General features: G+C 38.9%; 1 protein-coding gene across 2 annotated transcripts in view; it reads left to right on the top strand.

The window, feature by feature from the left end:
- The window catches only part of SEMA3D (semaphorin 3D), a 142,991-nt gene extending 124,295 nt beyond the window's left edge, over positions 1-18,696 (top strand). The window contains exons 15-18 of one of the 2 annotated variants that reach the window (XM_035334552.1): positions 155-312; positions 2,467-2,531; positions 4,723-4,862; positions 15,090-18,696. In XM_035334552.1, coding sequence (XP_035190443.1) covers positions 155-312; positions 2,467-2,531; positions 4,723-4,862; positions 15,090-15,503 — 777 coding nt within the window. In that variant the 3' untranslated portion in view covers positions 15,504-18,696. The remainder of the gene's footprint in view (positions 1-154; positions 313-2,466; positions 2,532-4,722; positions 4,863-15,089) is intronic. The other variant, XM_035334562.1, reaches the window with a different exon arrangement.
- Positions 18,697-21,010: the final 2,314 nt, after the last annotated feature.

Raw genomic sequence — 21,010 nt, forward strand, 5'->3', positions numbered from 1 at the left:
GAGAAACAGCTTACAGTAAAGGAGGAATTCTCCCTCTTTTTTCAAAAATCTGGGACAAGGTTGAAAGTCTGCAAGTGTGGCACTGAGGAAGGGACCTTTTTAACTGGGATACTTGGAGAAAGATCCTAATTCATTCGCTTTGCCTGATTTGCAGCAGCAATTGTACATTGGTTCCAGGGATGGATTGGTTCAGCTCTCTCTGCACAGATGTCACACGTATGGGAAGGCTTGTGCAGACTGCTGCCTTGCCAGAGACCCATACTGTGCCTGGGATGGAAACTCCTGTTCCAGATATGCTCCCACTTCTAAAAGGTAAAGAAAAAATATATAATGTGCTGTAAAAGATCTTGCTGCTTGCAAGAATTTAAGAGGTTCCCAGTAAGAATGTGTCACATTTTTCACTTTTTTTTTTTTTTTTAATTGCTTTAACATAGCATGTCATTTACCTTAAAATTTGATCAAACTCTGGCCATGTTTCACATTTTCTGCTTGAAGAACTGTGAAGACAACATAGCATTGTTTAAGTGTGTGTGACAGTAACTCAGCTACTGCAGCTAACATAATAAATCCATCACTTTCCTTTTTTATGCTGAATTCTTTAAGGCATAAGATGCTCAGATTGAGGGCCAGGTTGTGACAATGAAAGAGAAATGTGAGAGCCTCTCATAAGCTTTTGCTTTTTGTTCAGGGCACCACCATAGTTATGAAGCAAAGTTTATAAATCCTGGGGTTCGGACTAGATGACCTTTAATGTCCCTTCCAACCTGAGACATTCTATGATATTACCACTCTAGTATCCCAGAGTAGTCAGCAACGAAATGCATTTAACTCAATAAATGAAATGCACGTAACTCCCTGATCTAAAAGAAAAAGCTTTTCCTACCTGATTTAACTAACTAAAATAACATAGCCCACTCTCCTAAATTTTATCTGTGGTCTAGCCATGAGAGGAAGACAGAGATTTAAGTAGTGTGATTGGGCTGCAACAGGAACACTTTTTCTACAGTGACAGAAGCTTTATCTGAGCTCTCTGTACCTACCAACTAGGGTTGCAGCATGGATCTGCATGGAGGAAGAACGTGTTGCAGGCTCCAGCAGTGCATTACCTAAGCCATTGATTCAACATGGGATGTGCCTGTTGGAGTTTTTGGCTGCTTTAGGCGTTGCTCCAAGCTGGCTGATTGAACTGGAATTCACAGCCCCTTCATTGCTCTTTGCACGAAGCCTTCCTGACAGTAATTCTTGTAGCCAGGGTCAGAGGTGGCAGTCTGAGCTCAGGCTCTGGAACGAGATTTTCTACCTCAGGGGCTGCATGGCTGGGACCTGAGCAATTAGACAAAGCATTGAAGTTAATGAGTCATAGGTTATTGTGTCATGGTGTCAAGGAACTTTATGTGTTTTCCCTCAAAGCCAAAGCAAACTAAATTCAAAGAAGCGTAAATGAAAGGAGAAAAGCAAGTGTTCAGGCTCACTGCAAAGTTAGTCACACATGAGGCCTGCTGAAGTCTGAGGTGGGCTGGAGCATGGAGATTGATGGTCCATGCTTTTCAACAGATGTGCAGTTTGGTGGGTAGGCCAAAAGTCTGTGGCTCTGAAACAAAGGATGGGGTGGCCAGCCTTGGGAATCCTCCAGTAGATCAGTTGGATATTTTTCTTCCATCTAGCAGCCTGTGCTTCCAGCATGTCTACAGCCTTTACCACAGCAGACAGCTTGGCTTTGGGAACCTGCTCTCCTGTTGAGGCATTGCTCTGTAGATGTGAGGTCTTGCTCCAGTGTGACTGTGAGAAAGGGAGCTCCTCCCCAGGTCTCCAATTATTCCACCAAAAAATAAAAACATAAACATGTTTGTAGCTCTTGGGAGATAAATGCAATCATCCACAGAGGAAGTTTTTTTTTTTTTTTTTTTTTTTTTTTTTTTTTTTAATACTATGACACTAAAATTACACCAAATCACAATGAGTTTACATAACACACCCAGAGGTTACCAAGAAAGTTAATTGTGGAACCAGATCATTGGCTGAAGCTCTTTTTCTATACATGCAGATGAAAGATAATCAGATTTGGGAATTTTTTGTTGACAAATTAAAATATAAGTCTTCTCCTCTTCATTTTAATGGCAGATTTACTAGTCAGTATTACCTTGGGCTGATCCTGAGCTCAGGTTTTATTATGACTTGTTGAACCTCAGATCTTTTTCATGGCACAGCATTAAGGATGTTTCCAGATATTTTCAAGACTATCCATCCCACCAAGAGACCTACACCCAGAACAGACAGTTTAAAAGCACATTTAGCTGTTCTTTCTGTCACTATATGGCACATTCTTCTGGTTTTAGTTAAGACCGTAATTGTCAGCAGTAGGGTGGGAGCAACGTGCATCCACATCTGCTGAGCCCCTCTCTATTTTTCTGTTGAATTCCAGCAATTATGCTTGAAGTGTTACAAGTTTTCATGCTTTTCCCATAGGCGAGCCAGAAGGCAAGATGTCAAATATGGAGACCCTGTAGCACAATGCTGGGATGTGGAAGACAGTGAGTATTTTGCACTTTTCCTTGCACTTTGAAAACAGAGTTTGCTTTAAGGGTCCCTATTTGCCTGTGAAAACATGCTAAACTGGGGAAAATAACACCATTAAAGTAGCTGCCTTTCCTGTGATTCCCATATATTTCTCATCTCAGAGTTAAATTCATGGAACCAAGGCTAGGGCAGCACCCTTGGATGCTGTATGGGCATCCCAGGGGAGGGAAAACATCACACACATCACTATGAGCAGTTACTGGGACCTCAGTTAATTCAGAAACAGGGAAGACAATCCCACAGAGAAACCCTCAGGGGCAAAGTCAGAACACACTAGCTTTTCCCCTTCCATCACATACACTGGATGCAAGTCCTAAGACCCAGCTCTAGCTGCCAAAACAGCCACTTCCCCGCCCCGCAGCTACTTAAATGCTCCTGTTATTAACAAGAGCCTACACCCTCTCCTGTCAGTTCCCCCCTCCCTTTCCCACACCCTCTTTTCGGGTGCCAAAGAATCTGGCTTGCTCCTTTGGCAGCTGCAGCAGTTCCCTTGCAGCATGCACTGTCAGTATGAAATCCTGTGGTTAAGCGGCAATCTCTGTGGCAGCGTAAAATAAATGAAAAGCATTCAAAACCAAGTTTGGGTTTGTCTGGGGCTCTTATATTTGCTTATTAAAGTGAGCAACCCAGTCAAAACAGTATTGATTGTATCGCTGCACACAAGCTTTGATTCAGAAAAAGCCACCACTTTCCATTGATCTGGTGATTTTCATGCCACAGCAGTGCTGGATGCCTGCCGCAGATCTCGGCATGAATCCCTGCAGAAATCAGAGCTGCTTGCCACAGGATCAAAGCTTAAGTCTGTTGCACAGTGTAGAGGACTCTCGCTGTATGTGTCCATAAAGACATAGTCACAAAGTCAGGGTAATGTTTCATTGCCATTAAAGACAGTGGCAAAATTCTTGTTCATTCCCAAAAGGCCAGAATTCACCCACTTGCTTCTTGCCATCACTTCCAAGCAGTGGCACCTGAGACCGTTCAAAGCTCAAGGTTGTAAAATGCTAGCAGAAAGTCTGACAATGTCACATTTTTTTTCTGGAAGTATAAAGAGATACTGGAAGAGTTAGTTTTCCTAGACAAATGTAAAATGACTTAGCATGCAAATTGGTATTAATCCTTCTCCATGACATAGCACTACCAAGAGAAATTTCATCCAGCTGGGGACAACCTCTGTGTGCCATGAAACCATGAAGCTGACCTGTGCCACTCCAGGCTCTTGGCTTATTTATGCTATTTGTGATAATTAACAACATTATGGCCCCTAAACCTACTTACATTTAGTGCTCCATTGTGTGAGATTACATCCCAGAAACTGCATCGGCTGCATGAAGTTGTTTGGTTCTACTAAAATCTCTGTGGCACAGTGAAATAAAAGAAAAAACATTTAATGCAAAGAGCTTGAATTTCTGCAGAACTCATATATGTACATATTATATTGAAAAAATATATAAAATTGTATCAATTTTATTGTTGAGCAAACCTTTCTTTTAGGAGACGCCACTGCTTTCACCTTCCTCTCTGTTATTGGCAGGATGTAAGAAACAGCTTTAGTCTGACGATAAGGTAGATAAGACAAAAATAAGACAGCCTGAAAAGGGAGATGGCGTTGCAGATTTTAGCAATGACTTGCTCAGGTCTACCAACCCCCAAGAAACAGCTTAGATCTGCTCGTGTACTTTAGTGTTTGGTCTGAAACTTACTACAGGGAATTTCAATTTATACTGAAGGAAGTCAAACTTCAGTTGACTTAAGCCCTGCAATTCCTTTAAAGTGTTTGAGAGGAACAAACCAGACCCTACGATGTACCTTCTGCAGCTGCTCCACCTCTCTCAGGTTTACTAGTTGCATTACATAAAGGAAAAATACAGGTCAGATTTTAAATTCCTCAAAGGCAAAAGCTTCAGCATTAAATAGAGCAAGCTCATGATATAGATTTTATTGACCTCCTTAAAAAACAGTTGCACTGGAGAAAGGTTAGCAGCCACCTCTAAATCCTCACAGTTATAGTTTAAGCTAAAAGTTAAGTTTCCTTTTGCTTTTTTATAATTCACTCACTCTTATAGCATCTGTTCTGAATCATGCTATTTTCCCATTGCTTTAAAAAACAGGTCAGGGTTAATCTCCTGTACCATGTTTGCTTTCCAGGCATTAGTCATGAAACTGCTGATGAAAAGGTGATTTTTGGCATTGAATTTAACTCAACTTTTCTGGAATGTATTCCTAAGTCCCAGCAAGCCTCTATTAGGTGGTACATTCAACGCTCTGGAGAAGAACATCGAGAAGAGGTAAGTTATAGTCATCAAGACAAGTTTCCTCTGTAGAGAATTCAGATGAGTATTGAAAGGCAGGAGTTACTGGGATTAGCCAATGTTTTACTTTTCCTTGCCTCAGCTTAGGTATTGCATAGCATTCTGGTAACACCATTTGGGGAAGGGAGAAGCCATTTGCACTGGATCATAAGCAGATTTAGATACTTTGACTTACATGCTCATTCTATTAAAAAAAAAAAAAAAAAAAAAAAAAAAGGAAGAATAAAGAAATGAAGCTTTAAATACTGGTAAAAAAATAAATACTGAAAGTTAAAAAAAAAAAAAAAAAAGACTTCTTGTTCAGTAACTAGCACAACTACTTCTGCAGGCAAAAGTATGTTCAAACCTCTGCTCCATTTAGTGTCTGACTGCCTTCCTTCATATTTTTAGGCATTGTAGCTAAGAATTGCCTTGTATGTCTTGCTGCTTCTCTCTCTGTCTCCCCAGAGAAGGAACAGTTTGTGCAGCAACGACCTTTTTTTGTTTTGTTTTGTTTTGTTTTGTTTTGTTTCTTATTTGGAGTCTGAGGGTTTTTCTGAAATGGCACTCGGTGCTGAGGCAGAGATGTCACATTAAAGAATTGCACCTTGCAGCTGAAGTAGAAAGCAGTGAGATTTGCAATGGACCTTAACTCCTGTGGGAGGCAGTTTTGGGGTCTGCACCAGTGGAGAAGTGCTGGAAAAACCTCCAGGTCCTCCCTTGCGCCCTGTACTATGTCCTGCAGACTCCTTTCTGGCCTAGTTACAAAGGGGCCCTCTTACATGCCCAAAATGTCAATGAACCGGGACTGATCTGGACTGGGTTTGAGAGAGTTTCAAACCTCAGAAGCCTCCATAGCCTTTCTCTTACATGAACGATTTTGTGTTTGAGGCCAAGTCCTGTTGTGGTTGCAGCCAGGGCAACGGGGAAGGAGAAGAAGGGAAAAGAAGTGCCCTTTCAAATTAGCTGCTCCCAGGTGTTAGATAAGCTTTTTTGTTAATTGTTCAGCCCAGACAAAAATTAGTTTAAATGACAGGAACTATCAAACACACAACCAGTCTTCCACTCTCAATGATAACCTGTCCTGTGAGGTTTTCTGAGTGCAGAAAGTAGTCTAGTTCTTTGTAAAAGCTGGGGAGATGCAAGCCAGGGCAGGTGCCCATGAGAGCATCACCTCTGGTAGAAGCCTACCTCACTGCCGTTGTCCCCTAAGTACTGCTTGTAGCATGAAGGGAAGTCTGCAGGGATGAAGTCACCTCAAAGTTACGCCTTGACCCAGGAAGCAAGAATAAAGGGATACGAGTCTCATCTGAGTGTTCTCCATAAGAGATACAAAAAGCAAGGCCGTATATTGACTATGACACTGAATTACTTTTAATTTACTCCCCTTCTCTCACTCATGCTTTGGATTGGCAAAGATTCTTCCCTCTGCTGGGAATAAATATCTCACTAATTTATAGACACACCGCTTCCCCAGCATGCACTAAATACCAAGGGAAGGAGCTTACTGCTCTGAAACGCTATCTCCATTACAGTCCATACTTGGAAAAAAAATTGTGGTCTTCTGATCAGCATGTCAACCATGATCATAGCCACAGGTAGTTAAAGTGAAAACCCAGCTAGAAGTGTATCAGACCTATGGGAATTCATGGTTTGTGCTTTAATTGATTTACCTTGAAGTGTCCTGTACAGAAGGCTCTGTGCTCTACTTCCCTAAGGCATAAGTTTGCAAATGCAATTACATATTTGATCAGAGAAAAAGGCAAATTATTTGCTTAATTCATACCATGTGTTTAAGAGTAATTTTAAAAATAAATTTAAGCAGGTACTTTTTTTCTTTTTTTTTTTTTTTAATTCTGAACAGTAGTTCATGTTAAGTCATGAGGAGACCAGTCATGTTTTTAAATAATGCATCGCAACTACAGCACGTGTCCAAGTTCCTCAGAGCTACAAACTTCACCTAAAGCAGTCATTTCTCTGTGAAGAACATATTATTTCTGTATCATAGCAAGCACACTTTTAAGATTTGAAAGCCTCTTATGGAGTGCTGTTTCTAAGCTTTACCTGTATCAATTTAGGAAAAAATAAATAAATTGATTTTCTCCTACGTCATGGGTTCAGGTGTGCACCTTAAAGTCAGGAAGCCAAGTTCATGTTTTTTGTTGTTGTTGTTGTTTGTTTGTTTGTTTTCGTTTTCTTTTTTTTGTTGTTGTTCTCTTTTATTTGATTGCAAAACAAACAGCATGTCAAACTGATTTTTGAACAAAGTTAGAGCAGGCTATAAGCCTATATAACATAGTTTAATGTAAGGCTATGCCATTTTTTGCCACCATTTGTGTTTCTAAAAAGTTCATTGTGGGAATGCCTGGGCCTCCGCTCCCAATTTTGCACCAAATACCAGTAATTCAAACACCATGACTCCTAATACTACAGGAGTGCCCAGCGTGCCAAGGTTGTGATCTAGGGAGAAAGGATGGAAATATGCGCTTACGTATGATGGCATTTGAATCTCCAGCAAGCACACAGTATACATCTTTGCACATTAGCAGCCTTCCACAGAAATGTTTACTGGGCTTGCTTTGTGTAAACAGTCTGACATCTGTTTGTATGAGAAAAGTAAAGCTTTGCTAAATGGCTAGATTAACCTTTGAGGCAAATTTAGAAGAAAATTTGAAGAAGAAATCTGCAGACAGATTTTCTACATTATGAATGCTAACAGTAGGCAAATAGCTTCTTACCACATATTGTCCCTAAAGCCATAGCAGTGGTTCTGTGATCTAGCTTTGATAAAATAGAAGTTGGAGCACATGTTCCGGAACTCCTTGGGGTGGTTTTGTTAGTTTATTCTATTTATTTATTTATTTATTTTTCCAGCCTTTGAAGGTCACAGCTTGTATAAATGCATATGTACATATTGACAATTACAGGATCAGATCACTTAAAACAGTATATAGCTATTAGTTTTGCTTCATTCCTGCCAGAGACTTCTTTTTCTTATTTTCTAGTGTTTTGACCCAGTTTAGTTCCAGTCTCCTAAGAATTGGAACTCATCCTGAGTAAACTCAGCTTTCACATCTCAAATTACCATGTTGGGACATTTCATCTTTTAGAAGGAAAAGAAAGAAAAGAAAAAAAAAAAAAAAAAAAAAAAGGAAAAGAAAAGAAAAAAAGGAGTTTTTTGTTTCTAAAATAAAGTTAATCATATATGAATGTCATGTTTAAAAATGCATGTACCTGAAGTTAACTTTCTAATTTCAGATATGGCTGCCTAAATAAACCTACCCAATCTGTAGAAAAGCTGAGCAATCACTCTTCCTGTTAAAGGGAATAAGAGTATTTGCAGGTTAAAATGTTAATCCCTTTTTAATTTGGGCATTTTTAAGTTAAGATTTTCAGTTTTTCTAATTTGAAATCTATCTTATCAGTGGAAATGGGTTCACCGGTATTAGAGTCTAATTGAAGGCCTTCCTGGAAAATTCAAAGACAGGCATAGTAATTGACTTTCTTTACAAAGTACTTCAATTTGACTGAAATACCATATGTGACAGCAACAGGGTAGTCATATTTAATGTGTACCTTGATCTTTGCTTAGCCAATGCCTCACTATAACTTTTCCCATTATAATTATATTCTCTGCTCCCTCTCCCTTCCTGCAGCAGATTTCTCAAATAACACTGTGCATTATTTCAGTGTGTGTCTTAGCGGTGTAACTTATTGTGATGACGATACCATGCTTTGCAAATGACTCTGTGCACCTGGAACTTAGGTTACGGACTTTTAGTTCCAGGGCTGTAGCTGCAATGTCTCAGCAAGTCTTTAAGCCTTGCTTTGCAAATAAGACAGCTATGCACTCTCTCTGACATGTACTATAGCTTCCTGAGGGAAGGAAAAGGGCAAAATCCAGACTAGATGGGAAGCGTTGTGCCCAGCAGGATGTCTCCAACATTTCACCCTTCGGGTCATGGTTCAGAGTGTGACTTCCAGCCAGAGCAACCTGTGGGGAGGGACAGGATCTCCTGTGGTCCAGGAGCTGTCACCAGGTCATTTTGCTGCCAGTGGGAGTACATTTCCCTGTAGACTGGGGCTGTTTTAAGGTCAGGAGTCAAATATCTAGTGCTTTTGTGGTTAGTGTTGCTCACGCAATTGATCATGTTTGTTCCTGTGCTTGCAGGGTTAGTCACCGAGATGAGGGAGAGTGTTTTGGTGACTGGAGTTCATAAAAAAAAAAAAAAAAAAAAAAAAAAAAAAAAAAAAGTGGGGATGCCATTTCTACATAATGACTTAAAGTGCTGAAGTTTCCTGAAGCTTAAACTCAGATATTTATTTATTTTTCCTGAAATTCTTATGTGTTAGTTATATAATAGGTATCAGGACTGGAAAAAAAAAAAAAAAAAAAAAAAAAAGTGCAGCGGGGCTCCCTATGAAGCCCTCAGTTTTGGTGGCTTTAGTGTTAGGCCCTCTGCTTTAAACTGGTTTTCACCCTGGGCCTCCTGAGGCTAGGGGCCTGCCAAACTGCCACACACCCATGCAGGGGACAGAGCAAACCATATGGTCTGAAGTGACAGAACAGGTGTGGGTCACTTTTAACTCTCTCTTTCCTGTTATATTCATACCTGGAGGTCAAAATAAATCCGCTGAAAGGCAGAAGAACATTCCAGTTTCTTCTGCAGCCATTCTCGCCTTGTCCCATTTTTGTACCCCACAACCTGGGCTGGGTTTTCTCTGACAGACCCAGCTCAACGACTGCCTGATGTTTTGGTAGGTACACAAACATGACTCACTCTTGTACAGGACTTCTAGCTGGGCACAAGAGCATGACCCCATCAGGGAAGAACTGTTTCCTTTCAACATTTTAGCCAGAGTAAGACATTTTTCAGTTTGCCCAGGATCTGTGTCCTGTTCAGCTGACCTTAGTGGGCGTATGCTGGTGAATGAGACATAAGTTTCCATATCTTTTTGTGGGTAGAGATTCTTCCATCATGATGGCTGTGATTTTCATTGTTATAAACATCTGGTCAGAAGCATCTTGTGAAAAAAAAAGGTGCTAAAGGATGCACAGGCCAGCCCTAAAACCTAAAAGTCAGATGAGAGAGCTGAGCAAAGAAGAGGACATATACCAAGATCTAAGTTTCTAGTAGTATTTTCTGTCACAGGAGGGAATTTCAGTATTTTTGTAGCAGACACAAACTTAATCCTTCAGTCAATAAAAAACAGATCAGGACTGGGAGAAAATAAGATTCATTCTGCAGCCTAGGGACTAATTATGGCTCTCATGCTTTCACTCTTTTATTTTATTATGACTCATTGGCTTGGAATTTTTTTCTAATATCTTGAGATCCTTAAGTAAGACTAATATTTTTGACAGTTTCTTAAGGGGGGGGGGGGGCGCGGGGCCGGGAAGATGTAACTCTGAGCTGCTATATAAGGTGATATTTCTGCTTTCATTTGAATATATTTTGGGGTGGGGGGTAAAAGTTTAAAAATTAGTCATAGAATGAGAAATTAGCTTCACCTTGAGAATAATAGTACACACGTGTATCTATAACGTCACTATCAACAATGCATTCTTCATTTTAGTTGTGACTTCTTAGTAAATATATATATATATATATTTAATGTTAAAAAATGAAAAAAAAAAGGCAGAAGAAGTAGAGAAATTAACTCTACAGCTGTGTTGGAGTTACATGATTAGTTTACCAGGACAACAGAAAAGAAGTTTCATATAATAATAATGCCAACAAAAAAAAAAGAGTAATCTTTATTTCCACTCAAATGGTGAGGATGAATTAGAAGCAATAGGGAAAAAAAAAAAAAAAAAATGTTCCTCATTTCTCTCTCCCCCCTGCAACAGTTTGTTCAGGGGTTGCTGGTACCCCATGATTAGTCCAGCTTTACCTCTAACATTTTTTCACGTGGTGATTAATGAGGGAAGGCAGGCTTTGAAGCCACTTTCTTCTCCCAGACAGGTGCAGTGTTTTAACTGTGAAAGAGTTGACATGTGAATTATTTGTAAAGAGGGAGCTATCTAAACACATCATTAGCAAAGGACAAAAGGCATTGACCTAACCTGGTGCCACAGCACGTTCAAATCATTGGTTGTTTTCCAATTTACTGATTGTTTAAAGATTTGCCATCATTATTAGTAATGCCTATTTTTCCTCTTTTTTAAATTCAGGTTGCAAAAATCGATTTGATTTACATGGAGATATTTTTCCTTTGTCAAATATTGTCAATTCCTATGGCATGTGCCATGCTTTATTTAGTGTAATTTTAAAAATTCAAGTGCCTACTGTAAAGGATAAAATGTACAAAATGCAGATAAAATGTTTTTTAAAAATCTGCTCCCACTCCAGTAAAAAATAAAGTTAATGGTAATCAATGGCTTCATTTTTGTGGTTTACAGTTCGTTCCCAATTGAACAAAACTATTTCTCTCCTGTTTAATTTTTATTGTATGCTGAAATTTAAGCATGTCAGCAAGGTTTTTATGAACTAAAGCCATTGTGTTTCTGAATTGTTAAACACTATTTATAAATATTTAAGGAGAGGTATTGATTATAACCAGGGGGAGGGTGGGGGTCGGGGAGGAATGAATCCACAGTTGACCAGACAAAATGATGTCTTTAATCTCAGTAGTCTTTTCATTTTCCTCAAAATTTAATAAAATATGTTTTACATCTATAGGTCAGGAACCATAGAGCACATTAAGCATTCAAGTGAAAGGTTAAAGATCTACTACCAAGTAATGAAATGCCAGGTGTTTATGAAACTCCAGAGCCCTATGGGGGAAAAAGTGGAGAGGAAAAACAGGAAGAGTTCTGAACCTATGGGTAAAACAACATAAACAGGATACCAAAAAGAGAAGTGAGGGGGGAAAACAATAATGAAGTGTTGCTCAATATGTGTGAAATCGGAGCCATAATTTCATCCTACCAGAGGATAAGAAAGGAATGAACAATGAAGGCCCAGAGAAGAAGGAGGTGACAGTCACTGTAAATCAATATCCAAGGTTAACACAGGACATTCTGTAAGAATGCTGCTTCATTAAAAATAGGAGCTGTGATGGGCTGGGATTAAGGGACACAACCAATTTAGCCTCTGTTAGCTTTCTCTGCAGTATCCTGAAGCAGAGGGGGGCAACTCTCTGAGTTAACACATTTACAACTAGAAAGGAACGGCTGCTACACAAATGGTAAATAGTTATGAGTAGCAGGGTGCTGGACTCGGGGGTCCAGTCATCTTTTCAAGTCTAGATCTGCCATTATTCTGCCTTCCTTTCACTGAAAATAGGCGAAGCACTAGTGAGGGCTCTTTGGCCTGGTGCCAAGCCAGCCAAAAGAGCCAGCTGGAGCACTTCCAAGTGTAGGAGGTACACAGCTGTCAAGGCACTCTAGACTACAATACTGGCAGAGCCATGATAGGCAGATGCTACCGCTGCAATTGCACCCAGCCCTGAGCTCAAAGAGATCTGTCCAGTTTTCACTGAAACAATGTGGGAACTGGGTCTTAGAGCACAGAGCTTTATGAAACCCGAATGTCTGCAAATTAGCTTCACCTTCCCATCCCTCTCCCTAAATTTCTTAAACTGGGGGTCTGTAGGATTTTCCATTGTTAGCATGAAGCCTGGGAAAAAAAAAGAAAAAAAAAAAAAAAAAAAAAAAGAAAAAAAAGAGGGGCTTCCTTGTCATGTTGCAACAGCCAAACCCCTGAGCACTTCCACCTGGCCTCTGCTCCTGCTTCTCTTTGTGGAGTACAACAGCACAAGGAAACACCTGCCCTAGACATATTTCTGCCTACAGCTACTTATCTTTGGGTTCATTTATACCTTTTATGCTTCTGTTTTTACTGTAATCATGAGGAAGGTGAATTTACTTGGGATGAAGTGTCACTATCTGATAAAATTGAAGACTACTGTCCTATACTGTAGCTTCTGGAAAAGAAAATTTGGTCTTTTCTAATCTGTCTCCCTGCTATCTTCTGTGTCTGTTCTTCTGTTTTGACCATGTTTTCTCTGGTTGGAACTCAGTGTAGTAAATCAAATATGGCTGGCGCTCATGTAGCACCTGTTGTCAGAAAATAATCAATTTTCCAGGAATTTTCAGAAATTAGCATGATTTCACCCTGCTGGTGCCAGTAGGCATGATTATATCCAATTTACAAACAAAGAAACTAAAGCTCAGGGTTGACATAACACTATCAACATGTGTCAGGATCCAAACAATGCTTGGCCACAGAAGCAGGCAGCCAGAGCCATGTTCTAGCATAGGTTTTTGTAGCATTTGATTTCTCCTCTCTGATGCAGTCAAACCAATTGCAGTACACAGGCCAATATCTACCTACCTACCTAACCTATAGGTTGCTGAAGATTGTTATAGCTGATACGGGCTAGCAAGGAAAACTCTTTCTCTCTCTGTTCATGTATTACTTACATAAACATGTGTTATATTTTCTGCTAATCTTGAAAAGGTCTCTTAAATTATTTAACCCTTCCAAAGTCCTTATCAAAGAATATCAGAAAATGGGAAAGCAGAAAACCCTGGGAGGGACACCTCATCCATCTTTTTGCTCCAAGATACCCTCTTATGATAAAATACCAGTGAGTTAGAATCATAACAGATGGAAAATCATATATATATACATATATATATATATATTTCCCATGGAGTAGAAGAGGGAATTGTGTGCAGATTTTTTACATAAAGAAACAGTGTGTAGCTTACCCACTGTGAATAAATCTAATTTAGTCATCTTTATGCGTCCATGATCTTTGTTCTCTGAAGTCTGTTGGAGGGTCAGATGTGCACTCCGGGAAATTTTCCAGATTCTGTGTTGGTTCTCTCTGCTTCCACCCCTCTTTTTAAAACCGGTGCTCAGCCTTGTGCAGAAGTTTTTCTTCGTTATAACAGTACCACCAGCAGCGCTGAGGCTGTGATCAAGGCACTGGCTTTGCTGCAGGCTGAGCAACCGGCACCTCGGGTCCTTCGGTGCTGTTGTGGGCTGCAGCCTCTGTGTGGCAGCAGAACATCGCATGCCCGGAAGATGACAGCTCTGTGCTGGAACAGGATTGCTTTCAAAGGAAATGCTGGTGTTGGAGGCTGGGAGTTAGGGCTCTGCTTTCTGCTTACACCTCTGCTACTAATCTTTATATGGTCTTTGGCAAATCATTTACTTTCTGTGTTCCCCAGCTGCAAAAATACTTAGGTGCCCAGTGCCCCATCTTGTTTTTTATTGTATTGTATTGTATTGCATTTCTATTTTATTTATTTTATTTTATTTTATTTTATTTTATTTTATTTTATTTTATTTTATTTTATTTTATTTTATTTTATTTATTATTTTAGTTTAACTTAGTTTAATTTAGTTTAGTTCAGAGTTAGGTTATTTTGGAAATCATTTTCATTATCACCAGATACGTAACTTATCTTACACTGTTATTACTTTAAGGTGCACCTTATTTTTTAATATGTCATATCACGTTATGTTTTTGGAAATATTTCCATTAATAAATGAAACTGCAGTTCCACGCTGACAGACTTCAGCTCTCACTTGCAATCTTTTTTTTTTTTTTTTTTTTTTTTTCCCTGTAAGTTCTTCTTTACAGATCTTATAGTCAAAACAATAAAATAATTGTACTGGGTTGTTGTCATCTAACCTCACTGGGTGCTTTTAAGCACGTCTCAGTGAGTCAAAGGCAGGATCAATTTCCTTTTATAAATCCCAGTTGAAGAAGATAAAATCAGAACATTTCACTTTAAAAATCAGCAGTGATAGTTATTTTCAATGCAATAATCTCTCAGATCATTCCAGATATACAAGTACCCCCATATATTGGATATATTAAGGATACCTCAAGAAAAGCAGTTAAAAAACAAATGGGATTTATGGCACTAAACATCTAACCTTTCTGTCTGGCCTTTCAGCTGTACACTGTGTATCTTGTACTAATGCATCTTGAAATGTCACTGATGCAGATCCTATAGTTAGGAGCAAAACTCATGAACTGAAAGGATCTCATGGTATCTGTCTGAGCCATGCATGCCCCACATCATGCTGGGACAGGGTGTGCAGTATACCCACCCTGCCTTGTCTCCACTCTAGTATTGCATTGACATGTTTTGTTTGTTTGTTTGTTTTTTTGTTTGTTTGTTTGCTTGCTTGCTTGCTTGTTTGCTTGTTTTTCCTGAGGAAATTCACGTATTTCATTCTTCTCTGTCCAACCATGTAGCTGAAGGCAGACGAAAGGATCATCAAAACCGAGCACGGGCTGCTGATCCGCAGCTTGCAAAGACGGGATGCGGGAGCCTATTTCTGCAAAGCCCAGGAACACACCTTTGTCCATACCATAGTAAAGCTGAATTTAAACGTCATTGAGAATGGGCAAATGGAAAGCACTCAGAAAACTGAGGATGAGGAGGGGCGCGTGAGGGATTTGCTGACAGAGTCCCGGCTGCGGTACAAGGACTACATCCAGCTCGTCAGCAGCCCCAGCTTTAGCCTGGATGAGTACTGTGAACAGATGTGGCACCGAGAGAAACGGCGGCAGCGAAACAAAGGTGGTGCCAAATGGAAGCATGTGCAGGAGATGAAAAAAAAGCGAAACCGAAGGCACCATGAGCTGGCCAGGCCACCATCTACGTAGTTTGCAAACACTATTTAAAGAAAGGACATTTTCCACAAAAAAAAAAAAAAAAGAAAAAAGAAAAAGAAAAAAGAAAAAATACTGTGTTTTGTTTTTGTGCATCTTGCCTATGAATTAGTACTGCTTCTTATTGAAATCAGATAGCTCACCATCATTGTACAAGACTGTACAATGGGATTTGATACCAAATGACATGATCCTTATTGGAGTACCACACGCCAGACAATAATTTTGAATGCATTCATTAAAAAGATGTACACTTTTAGCTAATTTCTGGGTAGCCTGAGGCTACGCGAGCTGTGTTCTGTACTTCCTGCATAATTTTCACATAGGATTTAGTGTCCGTGTTCCCATGTTAATATTTGCTCCGATGTTCCACCCCAGAGGTGGCTCCATTTCAGGGGGAGGACAGATGTATTCATAGTTCTTTGGCATCTTTCTGAATAAGAAGCACAGTAGAAATGTGTGACAGATCTGCAAAAATACCCACTAATTTACCCATTGGGCTTGTATACAGGCAAATGGGTGGGGTTTACTAGCACAGAGAGGCTCAGCAAAAAATCAAATTAAGTATTGGCTTAGGGACAACATTGATTTTCCCCATTAAAAAAAAAATAAAAGAGAGAGAGAGAGAAAGCATAATCATAGTTTAAGAGAGGGAAATTATCAAGCCTTATTCATTAGAGTTTGATAGCCACCAGTTTGCAGTCCATCTGCTGAAATGAAATGTTCACTCTAATTGAAACTGCCACTGAGATGCTTGGGAGTAAATTTCCTAAGTGTTGTGTGGGAGGTATGTGCACAAATCCTATTAACAAATAATGGGATTCCTGCCTACACCTCTCCTGTCCATCTGAGTGTTATACTCTGGCTGTTTCCCTGGCCCTTTGCTAGCCTTATTTTATGCAGAGGAAAAGAAAAATAAAGGACAACAAGAAAGCTAAAACAAAAGACGATGAGGGAAGATATTAATGGCTGAGACCAGTGCTCTTGACACAGAGCTGACATTCCTCAGATGTGTGTATTCTTTGGGATTTTCTCCCAAAGGTCCTATGTATTTTTAAGTTGAAAATTTGCATTGTTGGAATTAATACTTTTATTATAAATAAATGAAACAAAAGATGTCCATGTGTAAATAAAACTTGTAAGTTAGAAATTTGCTATATACCATGATTCCATTTGTAAATTTTTCCTTGTTCCTCAGTTCATATTTTGGTTGTAGGAGTGTAAATCTTTTCATATAAGCAGGAAACCCTGGCCTCATTCTTGTCTATTTGACATCAATATGATTTCATTGGACTTATTCCTGATATGCAGCAACAAACACAAGCTCAAAATCAGGCCTACTGTTTCTTCTCATGAGTCACAGCCCTTCTTTCTTCTCTTCCAGCTAATGTCCTCCGTTTGCCTTTCACGCCTTTTTGAGTGTGAAATGACAAATTAGCCACTTCCTCACATGGAAGAGAGCTTTGATGGATAACAAAATGACAGACTTTACTCATTTCTCATGCATTCTGCAGATTGGGAGAGCAAAGTCTGTGGGAAATCTGTGTAATTGGTGTGTCCCTCATTAAGGAACTGAGAGCATTGCTTCAGAAAGTTGTAGATTTGCCTTTACCCACGCTGGTGTTTGTGTGCGCATTCAGTCCCGGGTTGATAACTGTGTAGCTACCATTTTCATCACTATTCATTTCCTTTCTGTTGTAAGTCAGATACAGCAATGTGTATGTCAGACTTCAGAAAGGGATCTCAACTCACCCATGCTTCCTCTAAAAACCGAAAGCTGAGCTTGCATGTATTTTATAAAAGCCAGAAATACCATATGTCATTAATTTTAGATGCTTTTATTTTTATTTTTAAATAGATGTATGAGTTAATTAGGAGATATTAGATGGCATGCATACAATGCTTTGATAGTGTAAAGCACTGAGTGCTAGATATTATAATGTCTGTGGGGAGGAGGGAATTTCTCATCATAGAGCCTTTAATCAGCAGAGAGACTGATGCTGAAGACACTAACCAGAAGTACAGGACTTTGAGCACCTGCTGAGAACTTTTTTTTTGCCATTTTTGCAGCAAAATAACTTAGGCCAGGCATTTCACAGGAGACTCATCATTTTGAGTACCTTGAGTTTAAAGCCAATTAAGACTACTTAAAGGAGATTATGGGGGGTATTAAACTACTAAATGTAAAACACCCTATGACTGGTGTACTCAGTATTTTTGGATGGAAGGTTGTATTGTCATCATACAGAACCTGCTCAGTTATTCCTTATTAGATTTTTATCAGTCCATAAAGTCCCATTTCTCTTATTTTTTATTAAGTAAATGAGTGGAATCACAGCAAGGCTGTGGTCTACATTTACATGCACTGACAAAGGGCCTACTCTTCTCACCAGTTGTGACACAGTATTTTAATTTTAGAAAACTGTCATTTCATGTTTGCCTAGAAGCAAGTCAGTTATTATTATTTTTTTTTCTTCCCTCCTTCGTGAAAACTAAATTACTTGATTTATGTTTAGATATAACTGATGGTATGTATTCTACAAATGAACCCTTCCCCCACTGACTTTAGTAGAAGTCTTGAATGACTAAGGGTCTGAGTGCTGGGAGCATTAGATTTAAATGGTTGAATTAAAATGTTATTACTCTAAAAAACAACTTTCATTTCTTTTATTTCCAATGTTGTTGCAATGAGATTCTTCTTAAAGAAATTACCTCATCAGTCTGGGTAGCATAAAACCCCAAGTGAGATATAAGGCCACTTCCATCATGGGGAAATAAATTCAATATCCTCCAAACTAGTGGTCTGTACTGGGTTCATACCACCCCAGGGGGCATATTTAATAATATTGCACTGATAAATGTCTCTGTTTTGATACATTGGATGAGGTATGTATACTAAAGCTGTCAGGGCTAGCACAGCTTCTCATGCACAGATCTGACATGTCCGAGGAGGCCAGAGGATGTTGGGGACCAGGGACTGAATGGGACATATCAAGGATCACTTCAGAAAACAGGGTTTTGCTAGGCAGGACTCCATAATGCAAACCCAGGACTAGGAGCAGGAGGAACCATGAGTCTTTCAGCCGCCTGCAGTCCCAGAGAGGAGTTTATAGGATGAGCGAGACTAGAAACTAGACCAGTAGAGGACTGGGAAGTATCATTTTATTTTCAGGGAAAAAAAAAAAAAAAAAAAAAAAAGTGTATAATTTAATGGCTAAAACCTAAACCTGACTAAATTTCAAACTGATGATTTGAATATTGGTTAGGTTGCTATGAGCAGTACTATGAGCCACAACAGGCTCATAGTTAAAATGAAACTGAGATTTGCCTCCTGCAAGAGCCTAGTAAAAAGAAGTTAAACAAAGATTTGGTCCACAGTGGAAGAAAAAAAATAATAATAATAATAAAAAAATGTTGCCTCCACCTTAATAACTGCAGGTTTTAAGCAGCTCCCTTAGTGCATATGGTTCAGCATAGATATTTATTTACAGGTACATTCATCAAGGAGTTCAGTTATTAATACATTATCTTTTCCTTCAACAAAACCTTGCCACTGACCCTGCTTCAGAAAATGTCCAGTGCTTGACTGAACTGCAGTGGCTTTAAACAGATTCCTAGAATAACCAGCACAATGTGAGCTGTAGTTATAAAAATGCTGAACACTGACATAATCTTTAAAGTCCAACAGGGCCCTAAACTCTGTAGCAATCTTGCAGTCGGTTAAAATAAAACAGAAAATGGGATTAGCAGAAAAAGGAATAACGTATTAACACTTAATGTGATAAAGTAGTTCCGTTACTGGAAACTGCTCCAACAACAGGTGTGAATGTGTATTCATGCCATGAGCAAATACTTTCCTCTCCAAGCAGTTTAACTTACACTTGCTTGAGGTATCAACCTCAGAATGTGAATACTTTCCAATTCATAAGTAGATTTTGGACCTGGTTCTCATGTCACTCATAATGCAGTAATTAGGTTAAACGCTACAACTTTCCTTTAGTTCATGTGCTATTCTGACCAGAAGATCCCTACAGTTAAAATGCTATAAACTCTTTAATATATCCGTTATATGTATTGATCCACATTTAAAAATTCAGATAACGATTAATTGTTTGTTGTTTTTACTCATTATTCATATAAGTAGTCCATGTGTCTCATAATATCTCAATATTTAAGAGAAACTAATGGAAATTGATTTTGCTAAAGTGTTGTCACATGAGCATATGTGTATAACTTGACATATTTGAATGTGTTATGTTCATTTTGTAAGAGAGGGCAATTGCAAAAGACAAATATGATTTTGAGAGCTAAGGTTCAGATAGGCTCCCACTGACAATAAAGATTAAAATCTTATTGGAATCAAATCACAGCCTGAATAGATTATATTCCATTTACAGTCTAGTAGTCAAACAGCCAGAGCTATGGGTTGTCCTGTACAGTATATTGGCCTGGTTCTTCTTGCATACTCTTGTAGTTGAGATGTGGAGGTCTAAGGAATGACATCTGCGTGAATGGAAAATTAAGCCCATGTGTCTCTCTAATATATTCTGTTACATTTTATAAACTTTAAATGGTCTCCACTGTAGTATTTTACCATAGTGCTGCTAATATTACCTTGAACTAAGCTTCTGAACTAAGCTTCTGTAGGTAGCTAGCTGAAGTGTGACACTCTTTGCAGTTGTAATCCAGTTTTCAGGGTCCATGAAATAAATTCATTATAGTAACAAAAAAAGGCACAAGATAAGAGTTCAATTATAAATTCCATAAGACAGATTTGTAAGATTTTATTTCCATATATCAAAATAGTGAGTGCCCTTAAATGTATCAGAAACTTCAGTGTTTGTTTTTCTTTTCTTGGTAAGGTAAGGATACATAACAAATTATAATCTTGAGATCATCACTTGCCAATGTGTGGCTGAAACATCTGTTCTGACAACTGTAGCGAGGATGGATTTTTACTTGCTTGTTTTTAACTTCCACCAGTTAAGCCCATTTTCTACTATGTCTGAGACTCTGCTGTGTCAGGTAACCCTTCTTCCATATGGAGAAATATTGCAGGATCTGCATTTCCTCAGCATATAAACCTCCCTACAAGTCACAGTATCACAAGCTGCCTTCAGACGATGACTTTCTTAAGCGTTAGCTTTTGTACAGAATTACAGATGTAAACCAAATACTGAGAGGTAAATTATAGACCAGATGGGCTTTCATTTACAAAGGAAATTTTGGGGACTTGCTTAGAGCTCTCTCTTTTCCTTTTGCTAATGTGGTTACTGTGTATAACACTCCAAATTAAAATGAAAATATTTAGTGCTTTACAGTATAAGATTTTCCATGTGATATAAGAAACAGAACATTTCTAGGTGATCTGTTTGATTGATACGGACTTCTGGTTAATAGTTTCAAACAGTACAAATCAAGGAAGTCATCTGTCCAGCCATACATGGCTGTGATATTTGTAATGAGCCTAGCCATATCTTAATCTGGTATATTAGGTATAT

The sequence above is a fragment of the Oxyura jamaicensis genome, chromosome 1 (genome assembly GCF_011077185.1).
Source record: "Oxyura jamaicensis isolate SHBP4307 breed ruddy duck chromosome 1, BPBGC_Ojam_1.0, whole genome shotgun sequence".
In the NCBI taxonomy this organism is placed as follows: domain Eukaryota; kingdom Metazoa; phylum Chordata; class Aves; order Anseriformes; family Anatidae; genus Oxyura; species Oxyura jamaicensis.